This window comes from Aricia agestis, chromosome Z (genome assembly GCF_905147365.1).
Source record: "Aricia agestis chromosome Z, ilAriAges1.1, whole genome shotgun sequence".
Taxonomy (NCBI): Eukaryota; Metazoa; Arthropoda; class Insecta; order Lepidoptera; family Lycaenidae; genus Aricia; species Aricia agestis.
The window spans coordinates 15668177-15693978 of NC_056428.1; the positions used below are offsets into that span (position 1 = coordinate 15668177).

General features: G+C 36.8%; 1 protein-coding gene across 4 annotated transcripts in view; it reads right to left on the reverse strand.

The window, feature by feature from the left end:
• Window positions 1-3162: 3162 nt before the first annotated feature.
• LOC121738970 (maternal protein tudor-like) overlaps window positions 3163-25802 on the reverse strand; it is a 45171-nt gene continuing 22531 nt past the window's right edge. Inside the window, exons 5-13 of one of the 4 annotated variants that reach the window (XM_042131265.1) lie at window positions 20430-20510; window positions 18707-18901; window positions 12197-13305; window positions 11779-11927; window positions 11046-11207; window positions 10218-10384; window positions 9170-9402; window positions 3779-6238; window positions 3163-3598 (exon numbers count right to left, since the gene is read on the reverse strand). In XM_042131265.1, the coding sequence (XP_041987199.1) occupies window positions 3273-3598; window positions 3779-6238; window positions 9170-9402; window positions 10218-10384; window positions 11046-11207; window positions 11779-11927; window positions 12197-13305; window positions 18707-18901; window positions 20430-20510 (4882 nt within the window). In that variant the 3' untranslated portion in view covers window positions 3163-3272. Of the gene's footprint in view, window positions 6239-9169; window positions 9403-10217; window positions 10385-11045; window positions 11208-11778; window positions 11928-12196; window positions 13306-18706; window positions 18902-20429; window positions 20511-25802 lie in introns of all 4 variants that reach the window. The other 3 variants (XM_042131264.1, XM_042131263.1, XM_042131266.1) reach the window with 3 other exon arrangements.

The following is a 25802-nucleotide window of genomic DNA, read 5'->3' on the forward strand; positions in this document are numbered from 1 at the left end:
TGATTTCGAAGTTTTTCATCTGTATGTATATTGTTTGTACTGATTGATGTTTTTAGTGTTTTTTTTTTTCTATGTTTATATTAGGTATCTATATTGAATAAACGGATGACTTGTATACTGTCTTTCCTTTGTCTTCGATTTTTAATTTAGTGTTACACACACTATATCAAAGGTATGAGATAATATTAAATTATTAACTCATCAATACCCAAGCGGCACCCGGCTGCCGCATAAGGCTGTTTAGTGTTTACACACACTGTGTGTGTAAACAGTGTTACAATTGAAAATCTATTGTGTATGCGATTCCCACGACCGGGGCGATTCCCACGAACCCGGCGTGAATGAGGTGAATTTTTTTTACACCAGCTATGTGACATACCCGAATATTGAACTGTCGATTTTGATAACTTTAGATCAATGTAGGATAATGCTTATCACTGTAATAATTAATTAACATGAATCAAATAAATTATTACAATAAAACAACCACGTCCAATTATAAAAAAAGTATCTTTGTTGCTTTGAATACAAAGTAGTATTTTTTACGCACCAATCAACTCTATTTAGGAACTTAGACTGAAAATATAAAAAATTGACTAATTAAAATCAACATTGTAATTAAAATTAATCAATAAATCTCTCTCTTACATATATTGCAAATACGAAAGTATCTGTCTGTCAGTTTTGTCTGTCTGTCTGTTACCACTTCACGCACAAACTACTGAACTTAATTTCAGCAAAACCTCCGAAATTTTATATGGAGATGCTTTGTAAGTTTGTACCTCAGGAAGGCACAAATAAAAATAGTTTTCATCCTAGAAATTGGTTATCTAGTGGAATACAGCTTTAACCAATAGAATATCATAGGCTTTAACTGAATGTAAAATCAATTAACATGACAAAGGACATTTATTGTCTAATTGACAAACGATATGATATTGTAGAATTTATAAACCAAAAAATAAAGAAACTTTGTTTTTTGGTTTATAAATTATAAAATCAAAAAATAACCGAAACACAAAATAGTGACAGCGAATATGAGGTCGGGTATCACATACCCGCAAGGCGTTTGCGCACTTGTAGCTTACATCGCCAACGGCGCAATATTATCACTGTCGCTTAAAATCACTCCCCGTACCACCCCCTCCAGCTATGGAGCCAACCAAGTCCCAGAAATCGCACAGTTAGAGAAATATTAAGTGTTTTATAAACCGTCGGGTATGACATACCCGACCTCATTCACGCCGTGTTAATAAAAATTTGGCATCATTACGCCATGATAGAACAGAACGACTACGCCTGCGTTATTTATTTGAATCGATGAGTCAATGACACAATATACTGTCGGCCGAGTTCAGCGTCAACTAATTTTGTAAAGGGGTTGATTCAGACCGCAACGCGACGCGTAGATGCATTTTTAAATTTGTATGGATTTGACAGATTTTAATTGCGTCAGACGTCTTGCGAATCTGTCAAATCCATACTAATTTAGAAATGCATCTACGCGTCGCGTTGCGGTCTGAATCAACCCTAAGGCTAGATTTATATGGGGCAAACGAGCGGCTCGGCGCCTACGTCGCGAGATTACAAGCGGACGTATGTAAATGACAGCGTGACTGCGCCGCTGTTTCAATAAATCGTTACCTAATAATATATTTGCATGTGATCTAGCGGTGTAGCGGATAAACCGCGCATTCGCGCCGTCGCATATAAATCCAGCCTAAGGGCCCTTCGACGCTTTTCAAACCGACCTCACGCGACACGAACGCAATAATATAAACCGCTTACAGCACGTCCTAGTTGCTATATAGCTATACTTACCTTAAATCTGTTCTAGTTGCATTCGGAAAACGTGGCGTTTGTATCGATACAAAAATAGGATCGTGTGTTAGGGCCCTTCCACATGACGTTTTTTTACGCTCGTTTGTATCGATACAAACGCAAGTTGAACGTTCAGTAAACGCAAGGAAGCCGACACGTTTTGATCTTAAGGGCCCTTCCACACGACTTTTTTTACGCTCGTTTGTATCGATACAAACGCAAGTTGGACGCTCAGCAAATGCAAGGAAGCCGACACGTTCCTTTCCTTTACACACGATCCTATTTTTGTATCGATACAAATGCCACGTTTTTTGAACGCAACTAGGACGCGCTGTTAGCGCGCGCTTGTATCGCGTTCGTGTCGCGTGCGGTGTGCGGTGGGAGACACTGCGTCTCTCTCTCACTCCTCCACCCATCGTTCCCCGCTGAGTCGCAGTGAGTGTACATCGATACAAACGCGTGTTCAAAGCGCGTTTCAATGGCGTTCAACTTGCGTCTGTGTCGATACAAACGCACATTAAAAGCGCGCTTCATTAGCGTTCATCTTAAGTTTGTATCGATACAAACGCGCGTTTTATTTGCGTCAAAAAAACGTGTAATATCTGCCAAAACGTGATGAAAACGCGCGCATCAGAAACTCGCAAAAAAAGTCGTTTGGAAAGACCCAAAAGGTTAAAACCTGTTCCTTGCATTTGCTGAGCATATAACTTGCGTTTGTATCGACACAAACAAGCATAAAAAAAACGTCGTGTGGCCCTTCCACCTTCGATGAAGTTGCGATCGAATCTCGTTTGAATCGCGTATAAGCGCGTCTTCTGCGCGTTTAAAATACGTCGTGTGCTATGGGCCTAAGCGTTACTTCGGCGTAGTGTGTCTTGACATTAGATTTTGTTGTTAATCTATTTACAGCGAACTCAGAGAAGTTTTGTCGTTTACAAGTGGATAGAGAAGAATTACTACAAATGAAACACAGCTTCAAGGTAAAAAATTATACTTAAAAAAACTGTATTAATAAAAAACAAAACATCCAAACATAACTTCTCGTAACAAAACGCAATATGTACTTATTACTTAAGGATACCAAATTTTCAGAACCATAAATCTATTGATTAACATCGCATTCAAACTTTCAATGAAAAAAAAAAAAAACAGGAATGCGTTGACTGCTTTCATTAGCATTACAAAGTTAAACCATAAAAATGAGTATTTTTAGTCAACTGTATTTTGTCAACTAACCCTAATCTAATTTTCACTCGCCAACTCATTACATGAAGTCAACATAGGTTTGAATTTCACTTACAATCATATAAACAACAGAAAATAGAAAAATTGTGGAAATTGTGAAAAGTAGTGAGATTATAAATGTCTTAAACATAAAAAGCACAAAGAATTTCAAAATATATCACAAGTTTTAACACTAGGTATGTAGAAGATATATATTTGTATTTACACTACTGGGATTTAATAGCATCATTAGTATTTGCTTCTGACGTCGTTTTCTCTTCGTTTATCTCTACTGTGTTGTTTGGAGAAGTCTCCTTACTTTCTATTTCTATTCCTTTATCTGGTGACATTTCTTTCTTACTTGTTTTGGGTTCTGTTTCTTTGTCAGGTGATAACGGTTCACTCGTATACCCTGTGTCGGTATTTAATGAATCACTAGACTCATCTTTAGCTGCCGTGTCTAAAGGTTTCGGAATATCATCTTCATTCGGTTTAGTGTCTGGTGTTATCTTTATATTATCTTCACTAGCTTTAGTTTCCGATATTTCTTTATTTTCAATTTCTATTTCTTTGTCAGGTGATAATGTTTCACTCGTATCGGTATTTAACGAATCACTAAACGTATCTTTAGCTGTCGTGTCTAAAGGTTTCGGAATATCATCTTCATTTGTTTTAGTATCTGGTGTTATCATAATATTATCTTCACTAGCCTTAGTCTCCGATATTTCTTTATTTTCAACTTCCTTAGCATTAGTTTCGGGTGTTTTTATATTATTTTCTTTATTAGTTTTATTTTCGGTCGTGTCATCTTTGTCAATATCTTTTCCGTCACTCTTTGATACGATTTCTGCTTTTGAAGCGACGTCGCTACTTGACGTATTTAATTTTTCTTGTTCTACATCTACTTTAGTAGCGTCTGTTTCTGGTGTAGTATCTAATTCTTTAGTATCCGTTTCTAGATTTGTGTCGCGATTTTCGCTCACTTCAAGATCTTTTACAATACTGGTCTCTTCTTTAAATGAGCTATTTTCGACGACTGTCTTCGCACTGTCCAAACTAGTATTTAAAATTTCAGACTCATCGTTACCATTCTCTTCATTGTGAGGTTCACTATTAGCATCTAAGACTTCCGCTTTTAACACTGTACTCAAGTCTGTGTCATTTAAAAGTAACTTAACAAGGAACGGTTCCTTCAGACTATCTAGAAATTCAATTTGGAATGTCACGAGCTCCTCCACTAGATCATTCATTTTAGATTTTGCAGATTCTTTTGACGGGTCATCGACAAAACCGGCTAGTCTACAGCACTTGGCTAGTGGTTCAATTTCTGAAAGATTTTCCGGGAGCTGCCTAAAATCTTCGCACTTAGCCTTATTTCCATAATCAATAAACTGAACATGGTAGCCTACATCACAGAATTCTAGAATTTTAGCTCTATACCACTGCTCATCTTCGGTCCAGAAGGCGGCGCATACGGATCCCACCTTTAATTCCGTCGTCGGCTCAAACGACTCGGCATTGGCTAATGCCTGGGTGACTTGGTCGATATTGGAGGTTGTATCATCCAAATGAATGTAAAACTCGTCCAAGGCGTTTACATAACTTATTTTTCCGCTGCTGTGAATATCCTGACCTACTGGGGTAGGTCTCTCGGTCGGCGGCAGCTCCTCACAGAGCCCGACCAACTCCTCCGTTACGGACCTTCCGTCCAAGTAAAGTTCGACGATCGATATATCTCCGGCGGCAATAAACTGTACATTAAAAATAGTAGCACCCTCCGCAGCGAGCTCGTTGAATTTCACTTCAGACTTTCTCGACCACGACTTTATGTCGCGGGGCTTTTGTAAGGCACATTTCCTGGACAGAGCGGGTTTCGTCTTTAGCTCCTCGGGCATATTGCGTAATTCGTTCGTTATGGACGCGTTGCCGTAGTCCATGAATAGCACCTCTGTTCCTTCGGAGCCGTCGACTATGATTTGAGCTCGATACCACGCTCCGTCTTCGGGGTATTTGGCGGCGCATATGACGCCCTCCTCCTTTTCGTCTAGCGCGGGGAAGTTTTCGGCGTCGACCATGGCCGCTTCCATGGCTTGGAGCTCCGGCGCCGCCGATTCCAGTTGGATCCAGAACTCCGAGGGGGAATTGACGTGGCTGGCGAAGCAGGAGGGCAAGTCTCCGCCGCATTCCGCCTCCTCCGATCGCGTCGCGTGCCCCTCCGATACCAGTTTGTCCGTCAGATTCTGGCCGTTCACGTAAATGTCCACGTAGGTCGTTACGTCCTTGAGGACGATCATAGCATCTACTGGTGCCGACATATCACCGACGAGCTGAGTGAAGCACTCGGAGGCCGGCTCCGACCACTGCCCGGTGCCAGTGGGGATGGCGTTGACGCTAGCTCGAATCGCGTACTTTTCTACGTCCTTGAATTGGTCGGGAATGGACTTAATAAGTTCCGGCTGGTTGTCCAAAACGTCGGTGTTGCCGTAATCTATGAAGCGCACGGTCGTAATATCGGTGTCGGAGTCCAGAATTTCTGCTCTATACCACTGATCGTCGGCGGAGTATTTGGCGACGCATATCGTTCCCAAGTCGCGCGTGTCGACGTCAGGATAGTTGTTCGCGTTTGCTTGGAGTTCCGCCTGTATTTCCTCGATGGCGTTAACTTTATCGGCCATCTGGAGCCAGAATTGACCGGGGCTGTCGATGTGGCTGATGTACACTTGAGTGCATCCTTCCGGCAGCGAAATCGGTTCCACGGCGGGGGCCGCGGCCTCTGCGACGGTTTCCTTCTCGGAGGCCAGCTGCGGCGCGGCGTACTTTTCGCTAATGAGTTGAAGGGATAAATCGACCCCATCTAGATGTAAGTTGGTAAGCCAACAGTCATCTCCGAAGGCCAGGGTGGCCTGTAATTCCTTTTCGGTGGTAAGTTCCTTTAGTTTCTCGACGGCATCGTCTCTAACGGCCGTGAGACCGAGGCTGGCGACCAGCGCTAAAGCACACGGTTCGTAGAACTTAGGATCGAGCACCCGCAAGGATTCTCTCGGTATAGTTTCCGAGTTGCCATAGTCGGAGAACTGTACAGTGGCTTCGGTGTCGGTTAAGCCAGTGATGGTGGCGCGATACCAATTACCGTCTGCAGATTTGGCAGTACACAGACCTTCGATTTCGGGATTGGTTAATGCTTCGGGCGTTCCTGTAACAAACGAGAAGTAAAATTATTTTATACCAAGAAAACACTTTAATGTAAATAAACTCTCTAGCAATAGGCACGACGAACTTTTTTTTCTCGTTAGCGAAGGACCATTCAAAAATAGAAATATCGGTGAAAAAATGACTCTGATAGCCAGATGGGTGAATTGTTTTATCAGGAACTTATTGATTTTTGTGATGAGCAGCTGTGGTCTTGTTATGATGTCGAGTATTTGGGTGTGGACTCCGGTACATATACGTTCATAAGTGATGCTCACGGGACCTGCAGCTGGCTCGACCATTGTATACTGACGCAAGCAGCTAAGCAAGCTGCCGTAGAAGTGTATGTGGATTATGACACTTTCTGGTCGGACCATTTCCCGCTCATACTGGTATGTAATTTTAATTTATTAACAACTAAATTGATTCCTAAGATTGATGCATGTAACAAAGAGGTGGTCTGGGGGGAAAGAAGTACTGATCAGGTGAATGTTTACACCAGAGAGTGTCATAAACATCTAAAATGTATTGATTTTCCACCAGAATTTGTTAAATGTGCTGATAGTTTTTGCTGCATTGTTGGACATCGGAAGGTACTGGACAGACTATACTCCGATATTGTGTCAGCCCTTCGAAATGCTGCTCGTATTAGTCGAGGGAACCTAAATAGTGGTGGACGTGGCCGGCGCACAGTGGGTTGGAATAGACACGTCACTGAGGCTCACAGGAGGGCTAGATGTAAGTTTACAGAATGGGTGATGTGTGGCAGGCCTAAGTCTGGTGTCGTGTACAATGAGATGATCAATAGCAGAAGGGTCTTTAAGTCACGCCTGAAATGGTGCCAAAACAACGAAGACCAATTAAAAATGGATGTCATTGCTAGTGGAAAAGTGCTATTTAAGGTTAAAACCAAAGAAGTAAAATCAATTATTAAAAATATGACAAAGGGAAAGTCCCCTGGACATGATGGCCTCAGCATCGAGCATCTTCAGCATGCTGGACCTCATATTTTCAGAGTTCTTGCGTTATTTTACTCACTGTGCGTGAGTCACTCCTACCTTCCTGTGGACATGTTGAGGACAATTGTGGTTCCTATTGTGAAAAACAAGACAGGAAATCTTGCCGATACATCCAACTATAGACCTATCTCGTTGGCCACAGTTGCTGCTAAGGTATTTGACGGTGTGCTTAATTTACAGCTTGAGAGTCACATAAATCTGCACCACAATCAATTCGGTTTTAGACCCAAACTGTCGACTGAGAGTGCAATACTATGTCTTAAGCACACCGTCAGATATTACACGAGTCGAAAGACTCCAGTGTTTGCGTGTTTCCTCGACCTGTCTAAGGCGTTTGACCTGGTCGTGTATGATATCCTTTGGAAGAAGCTTGATGACCTTAATTTACCACCAGAGTGCATTGAAATATTAAGGTATTGGTATACACACCAGGTCAACAACGTTCGATGGGCGGGCGCAATGTCGGAGCCGTATCAACTACAAGGTGGGGTGAGACAGGGGGGGTTAACCTCTCCAACCCTGTTCAATATATATTTGGACGCGCTGATTTGTGAGCTCAGCAGCAAGCATGTTGGCTGTCATATTGATGACATCTGTGTCAACAATATCAGCTACGCCGACGATATGGTGCTTTTGAGTGCATCAGTTTGCGGCCTCAGGGAGCTGATACGGGTATGTGAGAGGTACGCTGAAAGCCATGGCCTGAGGTACAACACGACTAAAAGTCAGTTTATGGTCTTCGAGGCCAGCGGTGCTAGAAGTCCTCCGAGCATACCACCAGTATGGCTAAATAATACTCCTCTGGACAGAGTCTACGAATTTAAATACCTCGGACATATAGTCACCGCCGTCCTAAGGGATGACCCTGATATAGAGAGGGAGCGGAGGGCGTTGTCTGTCCGGGCGAATATGCTGGCCCGCAGATTCGCGCGTTGTTCAATCGGAGTGAAAATCACACTTTTCCGTGCGTACTGCACCTCGCTGTACACCTGCGCTCTGTGGGCTGACTATACGCAGCGGGCATACAACGCCATCCGTTTTCAGTTCAACAATGCTTTTAGAGCGATACTGGGGCTACCACGCTTTTGCAGTGCCTCTGGTATGTTTGCCGAGGCGCGAACCGACTGCTTTTATGCTACTATACGCAAACGTTGCGCGTCCCTCGTGCGCAGAGTACGGGCTAGCTCCAACAATGTCTTAGTCATGATAGCTGACAGACTCGATTGCCCCTACACCAAGCACTGTTGTGATAAACATGTCTGGTGTGGAGGCAGTCGTGGCATCACTCTTTGACGTAAAATATGTTTCTTTTTAGATATAAGAAATCCAGAATATTATTTTTTTTTAATGTTATTTTAGTAAATATTTTAATTTTATACACCTAACAACTGATTTTAATTTTATAAACAATGAATTATTATTTATTAATTTAATTTAATCTATTTATTAATTTCGTTTAATTTATTCAGTTGAATTTTATTTATGACCTTTAATCAATTTAATTTCATTTAAGTTTATTTTATCATAATTATAATGCATGAACTAGATTATTGGTAATTTTAATTGTGGATTTTTGAATTTTTATGTGATGCTAAATTAATGAAATTTTTACATGTTATGGGTCTTTGATACCTGAAATAAAGACATTTTATTTTATTTATTTTATTTTATAGCTTAAAAAGCTTAAATAATTCGACTTGACTATCCAACTTTGAAGGCTCATAATAAAAAAAATACATAAGTTATGAAGCTGAAATTTTAGGAATACCTATTTTTTATCGCTATGTCTTTATTTTATTAAAAAAAACAGTTAATCTTAGACCTTGTCGTCATCCCTATTCTGGCATATTGGTTAACTAGTAATACTTTTTACTAGTTAGTAAGTTTCCTAAAATGTTACAAATAATTTTACAAACCTTCTTCATAATATTTATACAGAGTGTCCAACATCTCAGTCAATTTGGCCTCGTCTCCCGCCTTCTGTAGGTAAACTTCGGAGAGACTCTGGACATGAGTCACGTAGACCACTCCATGCGTATAGTTGAAGACTGCGCGTGCACACAGCGGCACAACAGAGTCGTATGCGCCCTCGTCCGGTGTAAAGATCGCGACTTTAGCGCCAGTCGGCTCGTATAAAGTTGATACCAGTCTGAAAATAGAGCTACAATTCTAGATATCATCGTATTACTAACCCTTACTAATATTTACCCTGCGAATGAGTTCTTTTTGTCTTAGTCGAGGGTAGTTTTTGCCGTGTAAATATTTTTATTAGTAAGGGGGTTAAAAATATATAACTATAGTTTGTGCGTTATAAGATAATATGGGTGACACATTATTATTGACAATAGCACGGAAGTTACCTAAGAAAATTAATCGATAATTTAAAAATATCGAATCACTTCGTAAAGGAATTGCAATCGAAATTATCAATTTCGTACTGACGTTTCAGAGTGGCGCCGGAGATTGATAATGGCCGCCCTTTTTATCGATTCAACAGTGTCAATCTCTATTGGCATAAGTTCCATTTCATGCATCTGACATTTTTCAAATATTTTCGTAACAATAATTTTCACAGTTAATATTTATAATTTTATATTAATAAGTTAGCATTTAGCAACTTTTCATATTTATTCATTTACAATTATAGGAAACATTTGTTTTTGTAGATGGATTATAATTTATTACATTTTGTTTTTTTTTTGTTTTCTTGTAAAAAAAACCCGTAGCAAGGAATATGAAAAGTGTCACCCATATCATCTTAAAACGCACAAACTATAGCTTCTAAACGATCACTGTTGACTCTATTAGAAAAACTGTGGAAAAGGTGTTGGCAAGTCGCATAAACATATTAAATGTCACGAAAACAATAACGCCTCGTTTCATCTGTCTCTCTTCTTAGGAAGATAAAGCTGACAGATACAGGACAGACAGAAATTCATAATTAAACACAGCTATAGATCTCACCTGATTCCATCGATATAATTGATGTATATGATAAACTTGTTGCCGATGAGTTTCTGTTTGAGTTCATCTAGCGTCATCAGTTTCTCTGACTCCGAGCTGTAGTTGTTGAGGCAGCACTCAAGAGACTGGTAGTAGTAGACGCTGAGCTCAGTAGGAAGTATCATGAACTGTTGATGAGAAATTGTGTGAAAAATATACAGTAAAATCTAAAATCTACAGACAAAACATAATAATAAATAGAGTTAAAGTGAAAACATAATCTGTCTGCCATTATATTTATGCCTATATAAAAATTGGTCAAGTGCGAGTCGGACTCGCGCACTTAGGGTTCCGTACGGTTATAGAGGAAAAATTGTGGTTTTGTATGGGGCGCCCCTAAAATGTTTATTTTATTTCAAATTTATGATTAAAGAGTTTATTTCAATTTTATGATTAAAGAGTACAGATAAAATTAAGGATATTGTAAAAATTTTAAGTGCCTAGCTGTTGCCATTATTGATTACGAGCCAAAAAGGTAAAAAAAAATACGTTTGTTGTATGGAAGTCCCCCTTAAATATTAATTTTATTTTGTTTTTAGTATTTGTTGTAATAGCGGCAACAGAAATACATCATCTGTGAAAATTTGAGAAGTCTAGCTATAGCGGTTATTAAGTTACGTGGAGACAGACGGACAGACATCGAAGTCTCAGTAATAGGGTCCCGTTTTTACCCTTTGGGTACGGAATCCTAAAACTAAAATGCACACACATTCATCATACACTCAAGCACGCACACAAACACACGCACGCACGCACACCCGCTCGCCCATTAGCTACAATAATACATACGTTTTCAGCAGCGGTGGTAATCTCACTGCCATAGTCGGGGAGCACAGCTCGCACGGCGGTATGGTCGGTTACATCGCTCAGTATCGCACGGTACAGCTTGCCATCGTACTTGACAGTACAGTCCAAACCAGAGGCTAAACTCTCAGTCGGTATTTGTTGTAGCTACAAGAGAAAAATAAATAAAAACCTGACTATGACAGAGAATCTAGTTCAATCAATGAATAGGGAACATGCAAATATAATATTTATGAAAAATTTGCTATTAAAACGTTACTATAAATCGGCCAAGTGCGAGTTAGACTCGCGCACGAAGTGTTCCGTACCACAATAGAGCAAAAATGGGCTGAAAATTGTGTTTTTTGTTGGCATTTGCAGTAAATTCCAGTGAATATTTTTTTTAATATACTTGTGGTCTATTCTACATGGAGTTCTTTAAAATAAACACAAAAATAAAAATATCGCATCTTCTCTATTGCAAAATATGTGATATACTTAAATAAATAAATAAATAAAAAATCAAACAAACATGAAAGGCTTAAAAATTATCTTAGAAACTATACTACACGCATTAAACAATTCTTCAGTATTTTTTTTTAATTATCTACAAATAGTTCATTTAGAAACCCTACATGTCATTGAACAACAATCAAAACTTTACTTTCGTAGACAACATAATATTATAGCAGTTAAGACAAGTATTTAAAACATTTCCTGACACAGAATGTTAGCTCACCTTGCTAGCATCATACTCGGCCATGGAGTTTTCGACCAGTGCCGCCTTATCCAAGTCCAGTTGTACGTAGAACTTCTCGAAAGATTCCACATGGGTCACTCGGCAGTTGATTTGTTGTCCCACTATGATCGTTAGATCTATCGGCTCGTCTGAAAAGGTATAATACAATAAGTGAAAAAAATGAGCAATATGACCAATTTGATAGCCTTTGCTGTTTATATTTAGTTTAATATTTATTTAATTTTGATCTCCTTAGCTGTTTAAATTATCTTCAATAGCCTAGTTTCTTTTAAGTCTTACAATATTTTAGAATAAATTACTAACAATTTAAAACAAATTTCAACATTTTACTTGTAATATACTTTTACTTTTAATAACATCATAAATTACTTTCATTTGCTTTCATTTACAATCTTACCTTTCAAAGTAACTGCTGCCTGGTTATCAGCGGAGACGGCTAGATTCTTCTCGACTAATGTATCGGCTACACTGACACCATTATTCCAGAGGTACACCTTATATTGATCTTCTACACAGTCTTGGAACACACACTGGTATCTGGGAGCGTTGAAGCACAGATCAATATCCGGGTTGGCTTTCCATTCTCCGTCCACTGGGGCTACTCCGAGTAAAGAGCAATGCACAGCCATCTTGGGTAACCCCATCAACTGGCTATCAAGCTGCCATATATCCTTGGCGTCAACCAGCTGCTTGTTCCCAAAGTCTATGTATCTGACGATGAACTTGGAGAAGGGTTGGACGGATACAATGGTCGCTCGGTATAGCACTCCGTCAGATGGGTATCTGGCCAAAACCGAGTTGCCGACTTGGATAGGGCCCGTGTACGATCTAACGCCCTTGTACAACTCCGGTATAGTGTGCATCATTTCGAGGAATTTCGATTGCAAAGATAGGATTTGCGTGTGGAAGTTTTCGGGGGACACAATCCAGGTGACCGACACCTCCTGTTGGGACCCGATCTCTACGGTCGCTTCTGGGAATGGGGTGTCCAATGGGACGGGGTTTGGGAGTTCTTTGAACTGCGGAGATCGGGGTCGGTAGGGTCTCCCGCCTCTGCCGCGCCCCCTGCTGCCTTCGGACTTGAAACTCCTCTCGGATCTATTGTCTCCATCACTCCCGTAGGATCTGTCGGATCTGTCTGCTCTATCCCGCGGGTTCATGTTGCTTCTGCCGCCTCTACCGCCCCTGTCGCTTCGGCCACCTCTCCCTCCTCTGTCACTTCGTCCACCCCGATCGCTTCTATTGTCGCGGAACTCCCTGTTTTGGTTCCAACCCTCCTTATCTCCCCTACCTCTGTCGCCCCAACTTTCTTTCTTTTCACCCCAGCCCTCCTTCTTTTCCCCCCAACTCTCCTTCTTCTCACCCCAGCTCTCCTTCTTATCGCCCCATCTCTCCTTCTTTTCGCCCCAATTCTCCTTTTTGTTGCCCCAATTATCTCGCCTCTCTTCCTCGCCATTGGCTTCGTTCTGATTGTTTCCCCAGTACGGGTTTTTGCCTCTATTATCGCTGAAACGAAAACAATTAACATTTTTACTGTCATATTATGATAATCACTGTTCTCTGTGCCACTAAGGCGAGTGAAAGTTATTAAGGTGAAATTAGTATCGGGCGCGTAGAATTAATAATTTAAAAAGTTTGTTGCAACAGTAAATAAAAAGTAAAGAAACATTATTACGACACAAGCAGCGCTAATAGCACAAAAAAGCAATTATTGCTGTGTAGCGGTGCTGAAACAAGATAAATGAAGCGACGCGTTATGTGCACAATAATAAGTGGACAATTAGGCATATTTCTGTACCTAAAAGGTGTCTGCAATACTTATTATATTTTTTAAAATATGCCTATTTAAAAATTATGTACAAAAATGCCTATTTTACAGGAGTGCAGGCAAAAATGTGGTCCTATACCCATTACAGACTTATGGTTTGTCATACCTAATATAATATTATGTCACTTCGATGTCTGTCTGTCTGTCTGTCTGTCTCCAGGTTGTCTCAAGAATCGCTATAGCTAGACTTCTGAAAATTTCACAGATTGTGTATATCTGTTGCCGCTATAACAACAAAATATACTAAAAACAAAATTAAAAAAATAATAATTAAGTGGGGCTCCCATGCAACAAACGTAATTTTTTGGCCTTTTTTGCTCGTAATCAATAATGGTAGCAGGTAGGCACTTGAAATACTCACAATATTCTTAATTACTATAGTTGTATTTGAATAATAAATAATAAAATTTTAAATCGACTATAGTCAACAGACGGAAAGAATGACAGACGGATAGACGGATAGACAGACATACAGACAATTCCCGGGACTCTAACTATATCTCTATACCAAATTAACCAGAATAATCGGTACAAGCAGTTTGGGCGTGAAGAGGTAACAGACAAACAGACCGACAGACACACTTCATAAAGTCACTTTCTATTAATTTTGTAAAGTTTCTTCACTTCACAAATAAATATTTACGGGGGGCTCCTATACAACAACATGATTTTTTTGGCCATTTTTGCTCATAAGTCATAATTTACAAGCAATAATGGCAGCCGGTAGGCACTTGAAATATTCACAAAATCTTTAATTATGTTTTTACTTTCATAATTTATAGTAAACTAGCGGCCCGCCCCGGCTTCGCACGGGTGGACATTGATTTTTAAATATATTTTTTTTCAATCTTTATTTCTTAGTTAAGCAGAACATAAAACTGGTTTACACTATTTAGCCTGTAACTACTATATTATTGTATTTTTTTTATATTTTAAGTGTTATGTTTGATTATTAATTCAAAAATAATAGTCATTTAAAAGGTAATGAATTAATGAAGCACTATAATATTATCCCATCAATGAAGTGGCACCCTGCTGTCGCATTTAAACTATTATATTATAAATCTATTGTGTCTGCGATTCCCATGATCGGGGGAATAATAATTAATATTTACGTGGACTCTCCGGGCGAGCACACACGCGCGGCGCGCCTTGACGACGCCCAATTCGCAACGTGCAGCAGAAATCGTAATATTTTAATTTCGCCATAACATTAAAACCAAACGTCCAATTTTAATCATTCAAAGACCAAATATTATTTACATTAACTGTACTTAGTAATGAAATAATTTATTTTGATAAGAATTAATGCCATGAGTAAAATAAAGGCAATTAAATGTAGTCCAAAAACATATCAAGATTTTTTGATAATAAAATGGTATAGTGTTAGATAGGTATAGTGTGTCGCGGACTTTTTTGTAGATATTTAAAAGATCTACAATTACTTAGAACATTTTATGGTTTTATCTTTTATAGTTTAGGCAGCGTACGCGAAAAAAGTAACATTTCTGGTTCATTTTTTACACCTTGCGTCCGAAAATCCCAAATATCTTACGGAACCCTTTTTTTTTCCAAAATAAAATTTAGCCTATGTTCAGCAGAATTAATGTAGTATTCCAATCGTAAAAGAATCTTTCAAATCGGTCCAGTAGTTTCGGAGCCTATTCAAGACAAACAAACAATCAAATCTTTCCTCTTTATAATAGTAGTGTAGAAGTAAAATAAATTTATTATTTAAGGGGGGTTTCCATACAAGAAACACAATTTTTGTCTAGTTTCACTTTGTCCGACTCGCACTTGTTTGATTTTCTTTGTTTTTTTTTTATTTTTCCCTACGCTTACACACAATTACCGATCTGAATTCCAAATTTTATCCTTCTAGGTCATCTGGAACTGGGTTAGAATTTTGATCTATAGGTTAGTCAGTGATAAAAATGTAGATTTTCGGACGTTAATATCTTAATAACCGTTTGAGCTGTGTTTATGAAATTTATACGCATTTGTATTTTTTATAATAAAACTTTTCATTAATACTTCTATATACACATACAGTGTGTAAAAATAAGTGATAATATGCTAGCTGTCCCGGCAAACATAGTTTTGCCATAAAATGATTTTCCCTGTTTTCCTGCTTTTCTCTCGAAGTTTTTTCTGAATTTTTTTTCTATAGATCTCACGGAGCCTTTCCAACGAATGGAAAACCGCGGAAATCGGTTCGTGCGTTCTGGAGTTATAGCGTCAGGAAGGAAAACCCGACTTATTTTTATATATTAGATTATTATTGTTTTTAACTTGGAAGTCGGTTTTAATTTTTTGTTAAAAATAATAATTATCCCGGAAAAAAGTGTGGTTCCCGCGCCATAAACCTAGTATCTAGTATTCTATATCTCTAAACTTTACAATGTAAGCGTATGCAGATTTTTTTCTCGGATATAAACGCGTAAGTAAACATATAACTGTGTGCAGTGCTGTGACGAAGCCAAATGGAGCGAGGAAACAGGTGCTAATGATTTTACATGAGTTCTGCTGAGTATTGATGAACCATTCCATGTAGACATTCAACAATTATACATAAGAAACGTTTCATTTAGATTTCTGTTCTTGTTCTTGTGCCTTACATATATCATATTGGCTATGCTGCTCACCATGATATTATTTATGTTCTTTGAATACATTTTGTGTTCTAAATAAGTTTGGGTTATACAGGGTGTAACAAAAATAAGTGATAATACTTTAGGATGTGTATGGATCCACTGTTAGTTTACTGTGAAAGTTGCAGCGCTGAAATAGCTTTTTTTTTATATTTTGTATTGTAAAATCCATGACCCTGGGGCGCTTGCCCATACAAATCACAAAAAATGCTCTTTCAGCGCTGCTACTTTCGCAGTGAACTCCATTATTTAAGGGACACATACACACCCTAAGATATTATCACTCAGTTTTGATAGTTGGTTACATCTTGTAGACTTGCGTTGATAAAGTCTAATGAAAATATTATAATATTATGTAAGTACTCGTTTGCTGCGTTTAGTTGTTTGTAGATAAATCAATCATAAGAATATAAAATTGAAGTCTTTGAATCTTTGTGATAAAATGCTATCTTAAAATCTGTAAATTTTGATAGAACTTGAAATCTTATCTTTTGAACATTATGTAGGTTTACGCATTACGCATTAAAATAATATAAAATCAAAAGACGTCGGTTTGGAAGCAGCCTTAGTCCTTACAGCAAAAAAAACCGGCCAAGTGCGTGTCGGGCCACACGCGATACAAAGTTCCGTAGTACCGCTCGCGCTAGTTTTTTTGAAAATTTTTGTATGCGCAATGAATGTACCAGAGAAGTTGATTCCTATGCAAATCGGGGACCTAAGTAGTTTGGTTGCGTTACGTCAAACCCAGCTGACAGATCACAATTAACATTGAATTGACATAATATTCGACCAAATAACGTTCGTCTGCCAATTGCATAGGGATCAACTTCCTCGATGGTACATTTATAACGTGTTTTAGGAAGCCTTCACATTAAGTCGCCAGTAGTGCGGCAGCCGCGCGACTTCTATCCTACACTACTAACAACATCATCTCAGTTACTTTCAAAGGAATTTGAACGAAAAGTTCCTTTATACTTCGCCGACCACATTTTTTAGTTGATCGACTATTACTCAATAGCTTATGAAGGCTTCTTAGCCGTGATACTTTTCCTTTTAAATTCAGCCATTTCCTACTCCCGTGATTTTTTTCAAATTTCCAGAAGCAACCGTTTAGCTAGTGGTAGAAGGAGGGGACACTGGACTCTAACGATTTTTTCCAGTTTAATACTTAATATTTCACAAATGGATCCCTAAATCAGAAAATTATCTTTGAATACTCATAATATTTTTAAAAAACCTATCCAACGATACCCATCATGATACCCATCACGGACGCGAAAAAAAAATCATCCCCGCTTGATGTGATGTGAGAGGTACTTACTATTACGGCTTACCATAAAAAAAGTTTTTTTAAAGATTTTATGTACCATTTTGTCGGCATCATTTACATGTGCAATGTGCAGTCATGCCAAATTACAGCTTTGTAGGTTCTATAGTCTCTGAGCAAAACCGCGAACAGACAGACGGACGGACATAACGAAACTATAAGGGTTCCTTGTTGACTACGGAACCCCAAAAATCAGTGTGAATCAAATCTTAGTCACAAATTACAATTCACTCATGTGAAGTTCACCGAACGAGAAACGTTCCGCATCACCGAATCGGAATTTGGAATTATTATATTATCGTTATGACGGCTGTTACCGCTTCAGTTTGCTCGAAACTGTACCCAGATTCTCCTTTTTTACTTATACTTGCAGATCACTCTCATTGAATTATAAGGTTTAAATATAGACTTTTGACCATATATAGCGCGTATGAGAATAAATTTTGTAGTATCATTATTTAACAAGATTGCATTTATTATAAACTTAATCATTATTTAATAAATAATTATTCACTTACTGCATTTTAGGTACAAAAATACACTGATAATAATATGATCTGCATTATCGTTCAATCTAAGTCCAAATAATTACGTCATCTATGTGTTTAATTGGATACTGCATTTTGTATTAGTGTAATAGATCCTTAACAGCCAAGAATTCGTGACATGATATGCAATCGAAGCACGAGAGCATTTGCGGTGAAAGCGAAACACAGTGTAAAGAATAGTGCTCTTGAACAAGTGCATTTTAATGCAAGAATGTGAGTATTATCAGTCTTCCTACGCTTTTAATTAACCTTCTTTATTATTATGAGCCAGCTAGACTAACTAAGCTACTAATTAGTATATTTGACTATGGTAAAAGTTAATAAAGTTAAATCTGAAAATAAAAGAAAATATAATTACATTATATAAACACATTAGTATACAATATGAATGTTACACATAAAATAAAAATAGTCAAACAAACTGTATAAATAAAATAAAAAAGACTCAAGTTTGTAGTAATATATTAGGCGCGATTCAGAGAAATACAATATTAGCACACGACTAGGGAATGAGTGCAAGACATGTACAGGTGCTTTAAGCGTGTATCTGTACCGTTTGAGTCGGTCCTGCACTGAGGTCTTTGCATTTGCGGGCGCGGACGCATTCGTTTGCGTCGCATTTGCGTGCGCGTGAGACGAATTTGCGTGCGCATGCGCAGCCTCGGCCGCCTGTTTCAACCGTTTGCCGACTCCGCCCAAATCCTTTTTCCAATTTTTACCTTTCTCCGGTTGGTCTTTGGGCTTTTTTCTGTCAATAATATAATACTTATAGTTTACTTAAATATATCACCTGAAAATACACTAAGAAGTATTAAATCTTATAACATAATATATAATAAATATATAACAATAACAAAATAGTATAAAACAATAAAAATACTTTTTTCCCTTACACCACAATACTTTTTTCCCCTACAGACAATCAACAAGTAATATTTGCTTGATTCTTACAATTTCAAACAAAATAATATAAGTCTGCGCTAAATACACCGATTAAACTAAAAACACTGCACACACAAAATTATAACAATTACACAAACCGGCTTGCGTAAAACCGAAACACTATTTAGCTGTTCCATATAAAAAGGTGAGCAAATCGATTGGAAAATTGTACAGGAAATTGTTTTAAAACTGCATTATTTATGCGAGTTCTTGATTAAATAATTACATACATACGCTTGTTCATAAACGCCTAATATAGTTAAGGTACAATAACTACATTGAAGAAACATTGTAAAGCTTATAAAATTACCAACTAAAATTTTTAAAATTTTAGCGTATTTCAAAAGCTAAAACCTTCATTTTTAATAACACCCGCATTTTTTATATCCCTGTTTGTTTTCCCTAAGCTGTTTTTGAGTGTAAAATATTTCCCTTCATCTGCCTCTACGAGGCATTTTACCCCAAATTAAGAGTCGGGGTGCCATCGAAATTCTTATACAAATGTAATACCAAGACCATTTTCTATACGAGAATATTTACCATAATATTTGAGTTATTATTCAGCTTAAGATAGTAATTACCTAGGTTCCTGTACAAAGATTCACTGCAAAATATTTACATACCACAAAAGGCATGATGACTATTTTTTTTCTTATCGGTAATTGAAAGGCACTCAAAAATGAAAGAATGACTCTGATAGCTTAAAAATTCACCAAGATATGACAATTCAAATATCTCATAAAAAAGACCTGCCCGAAACGCTCCATACAAAGTGCTACGAAAGTATGACGTCAGTCTTTCGTAGTTTGTACGCATCGGGAGACAACTTTGTTCGACAGGTATATTAAATATTGCGTTTATGAAAGTGGTTCCATAACAAAAGTTGCTTTTAATTGCATAAGTTATCGAATTATATACAAATATTAAGAAATTTAATTGAAAAAAAATTCGACTTGAATGGCGCTTAACAAAAAAATATAAATGCTATCAAGCTGAAATTTTGGGAACACTTTTTTTTTACCGTGATTTCTTTATTTTATTAACAAAATTCGCTAATATTTGACCTTGTCATCATCCCTATTACAATTTAGTATGTAAATATTGTAATCGTTCATATTTTTGATGGCACCCGGACTCCTCAAGGGGTCCTGTCAGCGATAAATGGCCGGTTTCTGAGGTTTTTTTACTGTAGTTTATCTATTCATTGTTACTTTTGATAAGCTATGGTCAAAATATTAACCAATCAAGAACGCTGCTGAACAGATAAAACTCCTGTCAAAAATACAAAAAAAACTTTGATCAGTTGTTTTGATAGCTAAGTACTTTTCACTCACCTGTTGTCTCTATTCTGTCTCACAGAGGGCGCTGCGGACTCCTCCCAATCATCACCCGAAGCGCTGTCCCGTGGTTTGCGTCTGTTGAACATAATATTTATTATTATTTTTTTAGAGTAATCTAGGTTCGATTGTCCTATAATTTCGACGACGTTATGGGGACGAAGGTCAAAAATTTAGGGGGCAGGCATCTTGAAACACAAACATAAAAACGGCCAACTCTCGCAAACTATTCAGGTTAGAAAAAAATTATGATAAAAACCTCAATTTGATTTTTGAAGACCTATCCATAGATTAGATGACACGCTTAGGTTAGATGAAAAAAAAAATTTTTGGTGCAGTTTTACCTACGGGGATTTTCTTGTGAACTCCTTGATTTTAATCTACAAACTATGTACTTATGTACATCCATTTTAGGGCTCCGTACCCTAAGGGTAAAAACCAGCCGAGTGCGTGTCGGGCCACGCGCAATATAGGGTTCCGTAGTGCCACTAGTTTTTTGATAATTTTTGTGTGGTCAATGTATGTACATTTATAACGTATTATAGTTTGTGCGCTTTATGATGATATGGGTGACAGTTCTCATATTCCTTGCTACGAGATTTTTTTACAAGAAAACAAAAAAAAAACAAATGTAATAAATTACCTATATTCCATCTATAAAAACAAATGTTCCCTATTATTATAAATTAATAAAAATGAAAAGTTGCTAAATGCTAACTTATTAATATAAAATTATATTATTAACTGTGAAATAAGAGTAGAAAAGATTTGTCAGATGTCAAAAATGTCAGATGCATGAAACGTAACCTATGTCAATAGAGATTGACATTTGACACTGTTGAATCGAAATCAAATCGATATAAAAATCGATAAAAAAGGGCGGCCATCTTAAATCGCCGGCACCGCTGAAATGTCAGTACGAAATCGATAATTTCGATTGCAATTCCTTTACGAAGTGATTCGATTATCGAATCACATATATACAAATCAAATATCGAATTTCGATATTTTTAAATTATCGATTAATTTTTGTTAGGTAACTTCCCTACTATTGTCAATTATAATGTGTCACGCATATCATCAGAGCATTTCTCAAAAAAGTGTACTTTCTATCTAAATCTTTGTCCCACATTTTAAAATATGTTTTTCTATAAATGAAATAGACCATTACCCGTTTCTATTAAATTGTATACGTAGTAAGTTAAATAAATTCAGTAAAAAACATTTACAAATTAGATATTAATAAATTATTAACTATAAAAATATTTTGAAAATCGGTCTAATCTAGTCGTATGAAAAGTGAAGTGTCCCAATATCATACCTTCCCCAACAATTGATTGTATTTGTAAGGACTAGCGGAAATTTTTGAAACAACTTATGTATTTATTTAAGGCTGCAAGACCATAAATCATTTAAAAAGAATATTTGGTCGTATTAGAACAAATTTATTTAATAAGTAAATCATGTTTTTATTGTATCGCGGAAAAAGTTCCTCCTTGAAATTCCTTTTTTGTGACCATATTTTTTAAAATTTTGGTATAAATATGTTTCAGTATAGATTCAGTATAGGCAAAATTGTTAAGCTCGATATCCATCTTATTTTCGTTTTGATATTTCTTTTACGTTCCACGTGCGCGAACAGAAGGTTATCTATTAGCGTAGTGGTCCAGAAAATTTCCAGTCTTTGTTACCCAAGAAACGCAGGTAAGCTCTAATATTATTATTATTTCTCCCTAAGATCCATTAAAGCTCTCAATTTTGATTTCGTAAGTCAAATCATAAACGAGTATTAGTTTTAGTTGCCAAACTTTTAAAGATTCTATTGTTTGCTCATCTTGTTTTGGCATGTAATTTTAAGCAACATTGATATTTTTGATTATTATGTAATAAGATTAGACAAAAAATATTTTGTTTCAGATACATCAGTATCTGAAACAAAATATTTTAAAAAGATAAAATAGATTCAATATTGTAAAGATGAGAAAGAGGTGTGGCCGAATAGTAACGTAAAGGAAACATTACTGCCTATATTTTAAGATTTTACTGTTAAAAATAGACAGATATTTTAAAAACAAATTAAATTTAGTTTTACTATCCCATTTAATCAAATAAAATTTCTAATAACACAATTTTACATTGAATTTGCGTAATCTAGTAAAGGTAACAAAATAGGAAATTTTCTGCACCTCGGGGTTTGTTTTATAGTTTGTGCGTTTTATGATGATATGCGTGACACATTATAATCGACAATAGTAGGGAAGTTACCTAACAAAAATTAATCGATAGTTTAAAAATATCGAATCACTTCGTAAAGGAATTGCAATTGAAATTATCGATTTCGTACTGACATTTCAGTGGTGCCGGCGATTTAAGATGGCCGCCCTTTTTTATCGATTTGATTTCGATTCAACAGAGTCAATCTCTATTGACATATGTTCCGTTTCATGCAGAAAACATTTTTCAAAAGTTTTCGTAACAATAATTTTATACTCCTATTTCACAGTTAATATTTATAATTTTTATTAATAAGTTAGCATCTTTTCATTTTTATCCATTTACAATTATAGGAAACATTTGTTTTTGTAGATGGAATATAATTTATTACATTTTGTTTTTTTTTTTTCTTTTCTAGTAAAAAACCCGTAGCGAGGAACATGAAAACTGTCACCCATATCATCTTAGAACGCACAAACTATAATAGATTTTGCTATTTATTAACATTTTATATCTGAAAACAACCCCTATTCCAAATGTTGTAGATATTTACCCATATCTTAAAATAAAAAAATCGGTAATATTTGAACATTTTTATTTTATCATATTTTCTAAAAAATGGTACAATTTTTTTGAGGAACGCTCACAAACTATAGTAGTGCTAACAACATCATCTCAGCGGGGCTAAAATGGTCGCTTTGAAGAATCATGATATGAATCATAATATGATTCAGTTTTCTAAAATCGCAAAATGCAACTCTGCTTGCAATTCATTTCTGTATTTTTGTACTGCTTTGACATATTTTGTCAGTTTGTCAGTTTTGACAATTCATTTGCTGAATTGATTGAGAGGAATTGCTAAATGTTACCATTTTAGCCCCGCTGTTATGTTCAAAGCAATTTGAACGAAAACTTCGCCGAATACTTTTTAGGGTTCCGTATCCAAAGGGTAAAAACGGGACCCTATTACTGAGACTTCGATGTCTGTCCGTCTGTCTCCAGGCTGTAACTCATGAACGGTAATAGCTAGAGAGTTGAAATTTTTACAGATTATGTATTTCTGTTGCCGCTATAACAACAAATACAAAAAAAAATATTTAAACTTACACTTGAAATTTTCACCAAGGCCTTAATTATTCGTGCGCGAGTCCAACTCGCACATGGCCGGTTTTAATTTGTATTTATCCTACTAATCGAAAGTTTGTTTGGATGTATGGATGTGTGGATGTGTGGATGTATGGATGTGTGGATGTGTGGATGTATGGATGTTTGTTACTCTTTCACGCAAAAACTATAGAACGGATTTTAATGAAACTTTACAATAATATAGCTTATACATCCGATTAACACATAGGCTACAATTTTAACCGACTTTCAAAATGGAGGAGGTGTTATGTTCGTTTTCTTATATTCAACGATTACTCCGCCGTTTGTTAACCGATTTTCAAAATTTTTCTTTTGGTATATAGGGTATCATCTCAATTTGGTATTATATTTACAAAAGTGGTGATCTGATGAAGGATCCATAAGTAATCGAGGGAACTCTTCAAAACTTATAGGGAAACATGTGGTGACTTCGGTTTCGTGAGAAGTATTCTAAGCATATGCTACCAACAAGTATGATTTTGCACCGAGATATACCTGGTATACCGTGGTTCGGAAGGTGCTGAGAGAACTCCTGATTCTTTATAGATACAAGTTTGGGAGTTTCGGCGTTGTTTTAAGAACGGAAAGCATATGCTACTATGCAAATTACATTAATCATCATCATCATCATCAATACCATAATATTATACCATTTCATAGTCTTTTAGATCGAGACTCGAGTTTGTTAAGTGACAATTAAAAAAAATCTATACCTACCTAATATTATAAACCTGAAGAGTATGTTTGCTTGAACGCGTCAATTTCAGGAACTACAGGTCCGATTTAAAAACTTATCTCAGTGTTAGATAGATCATTTATCGAGTAAGACGTAGGCTTAATATTATATGATCATGCTAAGACTAATACGACCGAAGAAACTCAGGAAAATGTGGGAAAAACGGGGGAAATATTTTTTATGGGAAAATGTACGGTTTCTGTAAAATTCCTAATTTACGCGGGCGAAGCCGCGCGGGACATCTAGTTTCCTATAATATAACCAACCTCCCTTATAATATCGGTTATTTTAACACAGTTACGAGGTTTTTCTAGTTTAATAACTATATCAACCAGTTTCGGAAACAAGATTTTTTAATGCGAGCGCAATTCAAATTTTCGTTGTCGAATGTAGGTCGTCGACATCGTTCCAATATCGTGTTGTATGTTACCGTTAATTGCAGACTTTGGTTACATGTATTGTTTGCCGCGTGCATAATATAACGAGGATTTAATACAATTTAACTACGGAACCCTAAAAACCTAAAAAAAAAACCTTAATTACCATGTGCCTTGTTGCTAACAGACCGAAATATGACACAACCTATCTATACAGGGTGTAACAAAAATAGGTGATAATACTTTAGGGTGTGTACGTGTTCCTTGTAGAGAGTTCACTGTGAAAGTAGCAGCGCTGAAAGACCAATTTTTTTTCCCTTTTGTATCCAGGGGAAGCTCGTGACGCTCGGGCCCTTGCCCATACAAAAGTGAAAAAAATCGTCTTTCAGCGCTGTTACTTTCACAGTTATCTCTCTACAAGCAACACATACACACCATCTATCTATATATTAATACGTGAGCCAAAAACTTTGTATCCCTTTTGACGAAAAATGGGGAAACGTAGGTGAATGTGCACAGTTATATTTTATATGGTGAAGGAGTGCATCGAGCTAATATTATTTTTAAATTATGCTTTTATCATACATTTTTTTAACAAATAAAATATTACACACACTACAACACACACACTAGGAGAAATGACAAATTTTTGAGTGACAAGCCTGTACATACGAATTATATATACTCTTTTATTTATGGTTGAAGTCTGAGATACTATTAGACAATGCTTACAGGGCCAGTCTGAGATCAGCTGAGTCCCAGAGGCAAGAGTTATTATAAAAATATGATAAAAGTCAATATTTTTTTTACAAAAAAGCTGTAGTCCTAATGTCGTTGACACTAAGGTCGAATTTAGACCATTGGGCGATCTCTAGTATTATGAGTTATGACATATTT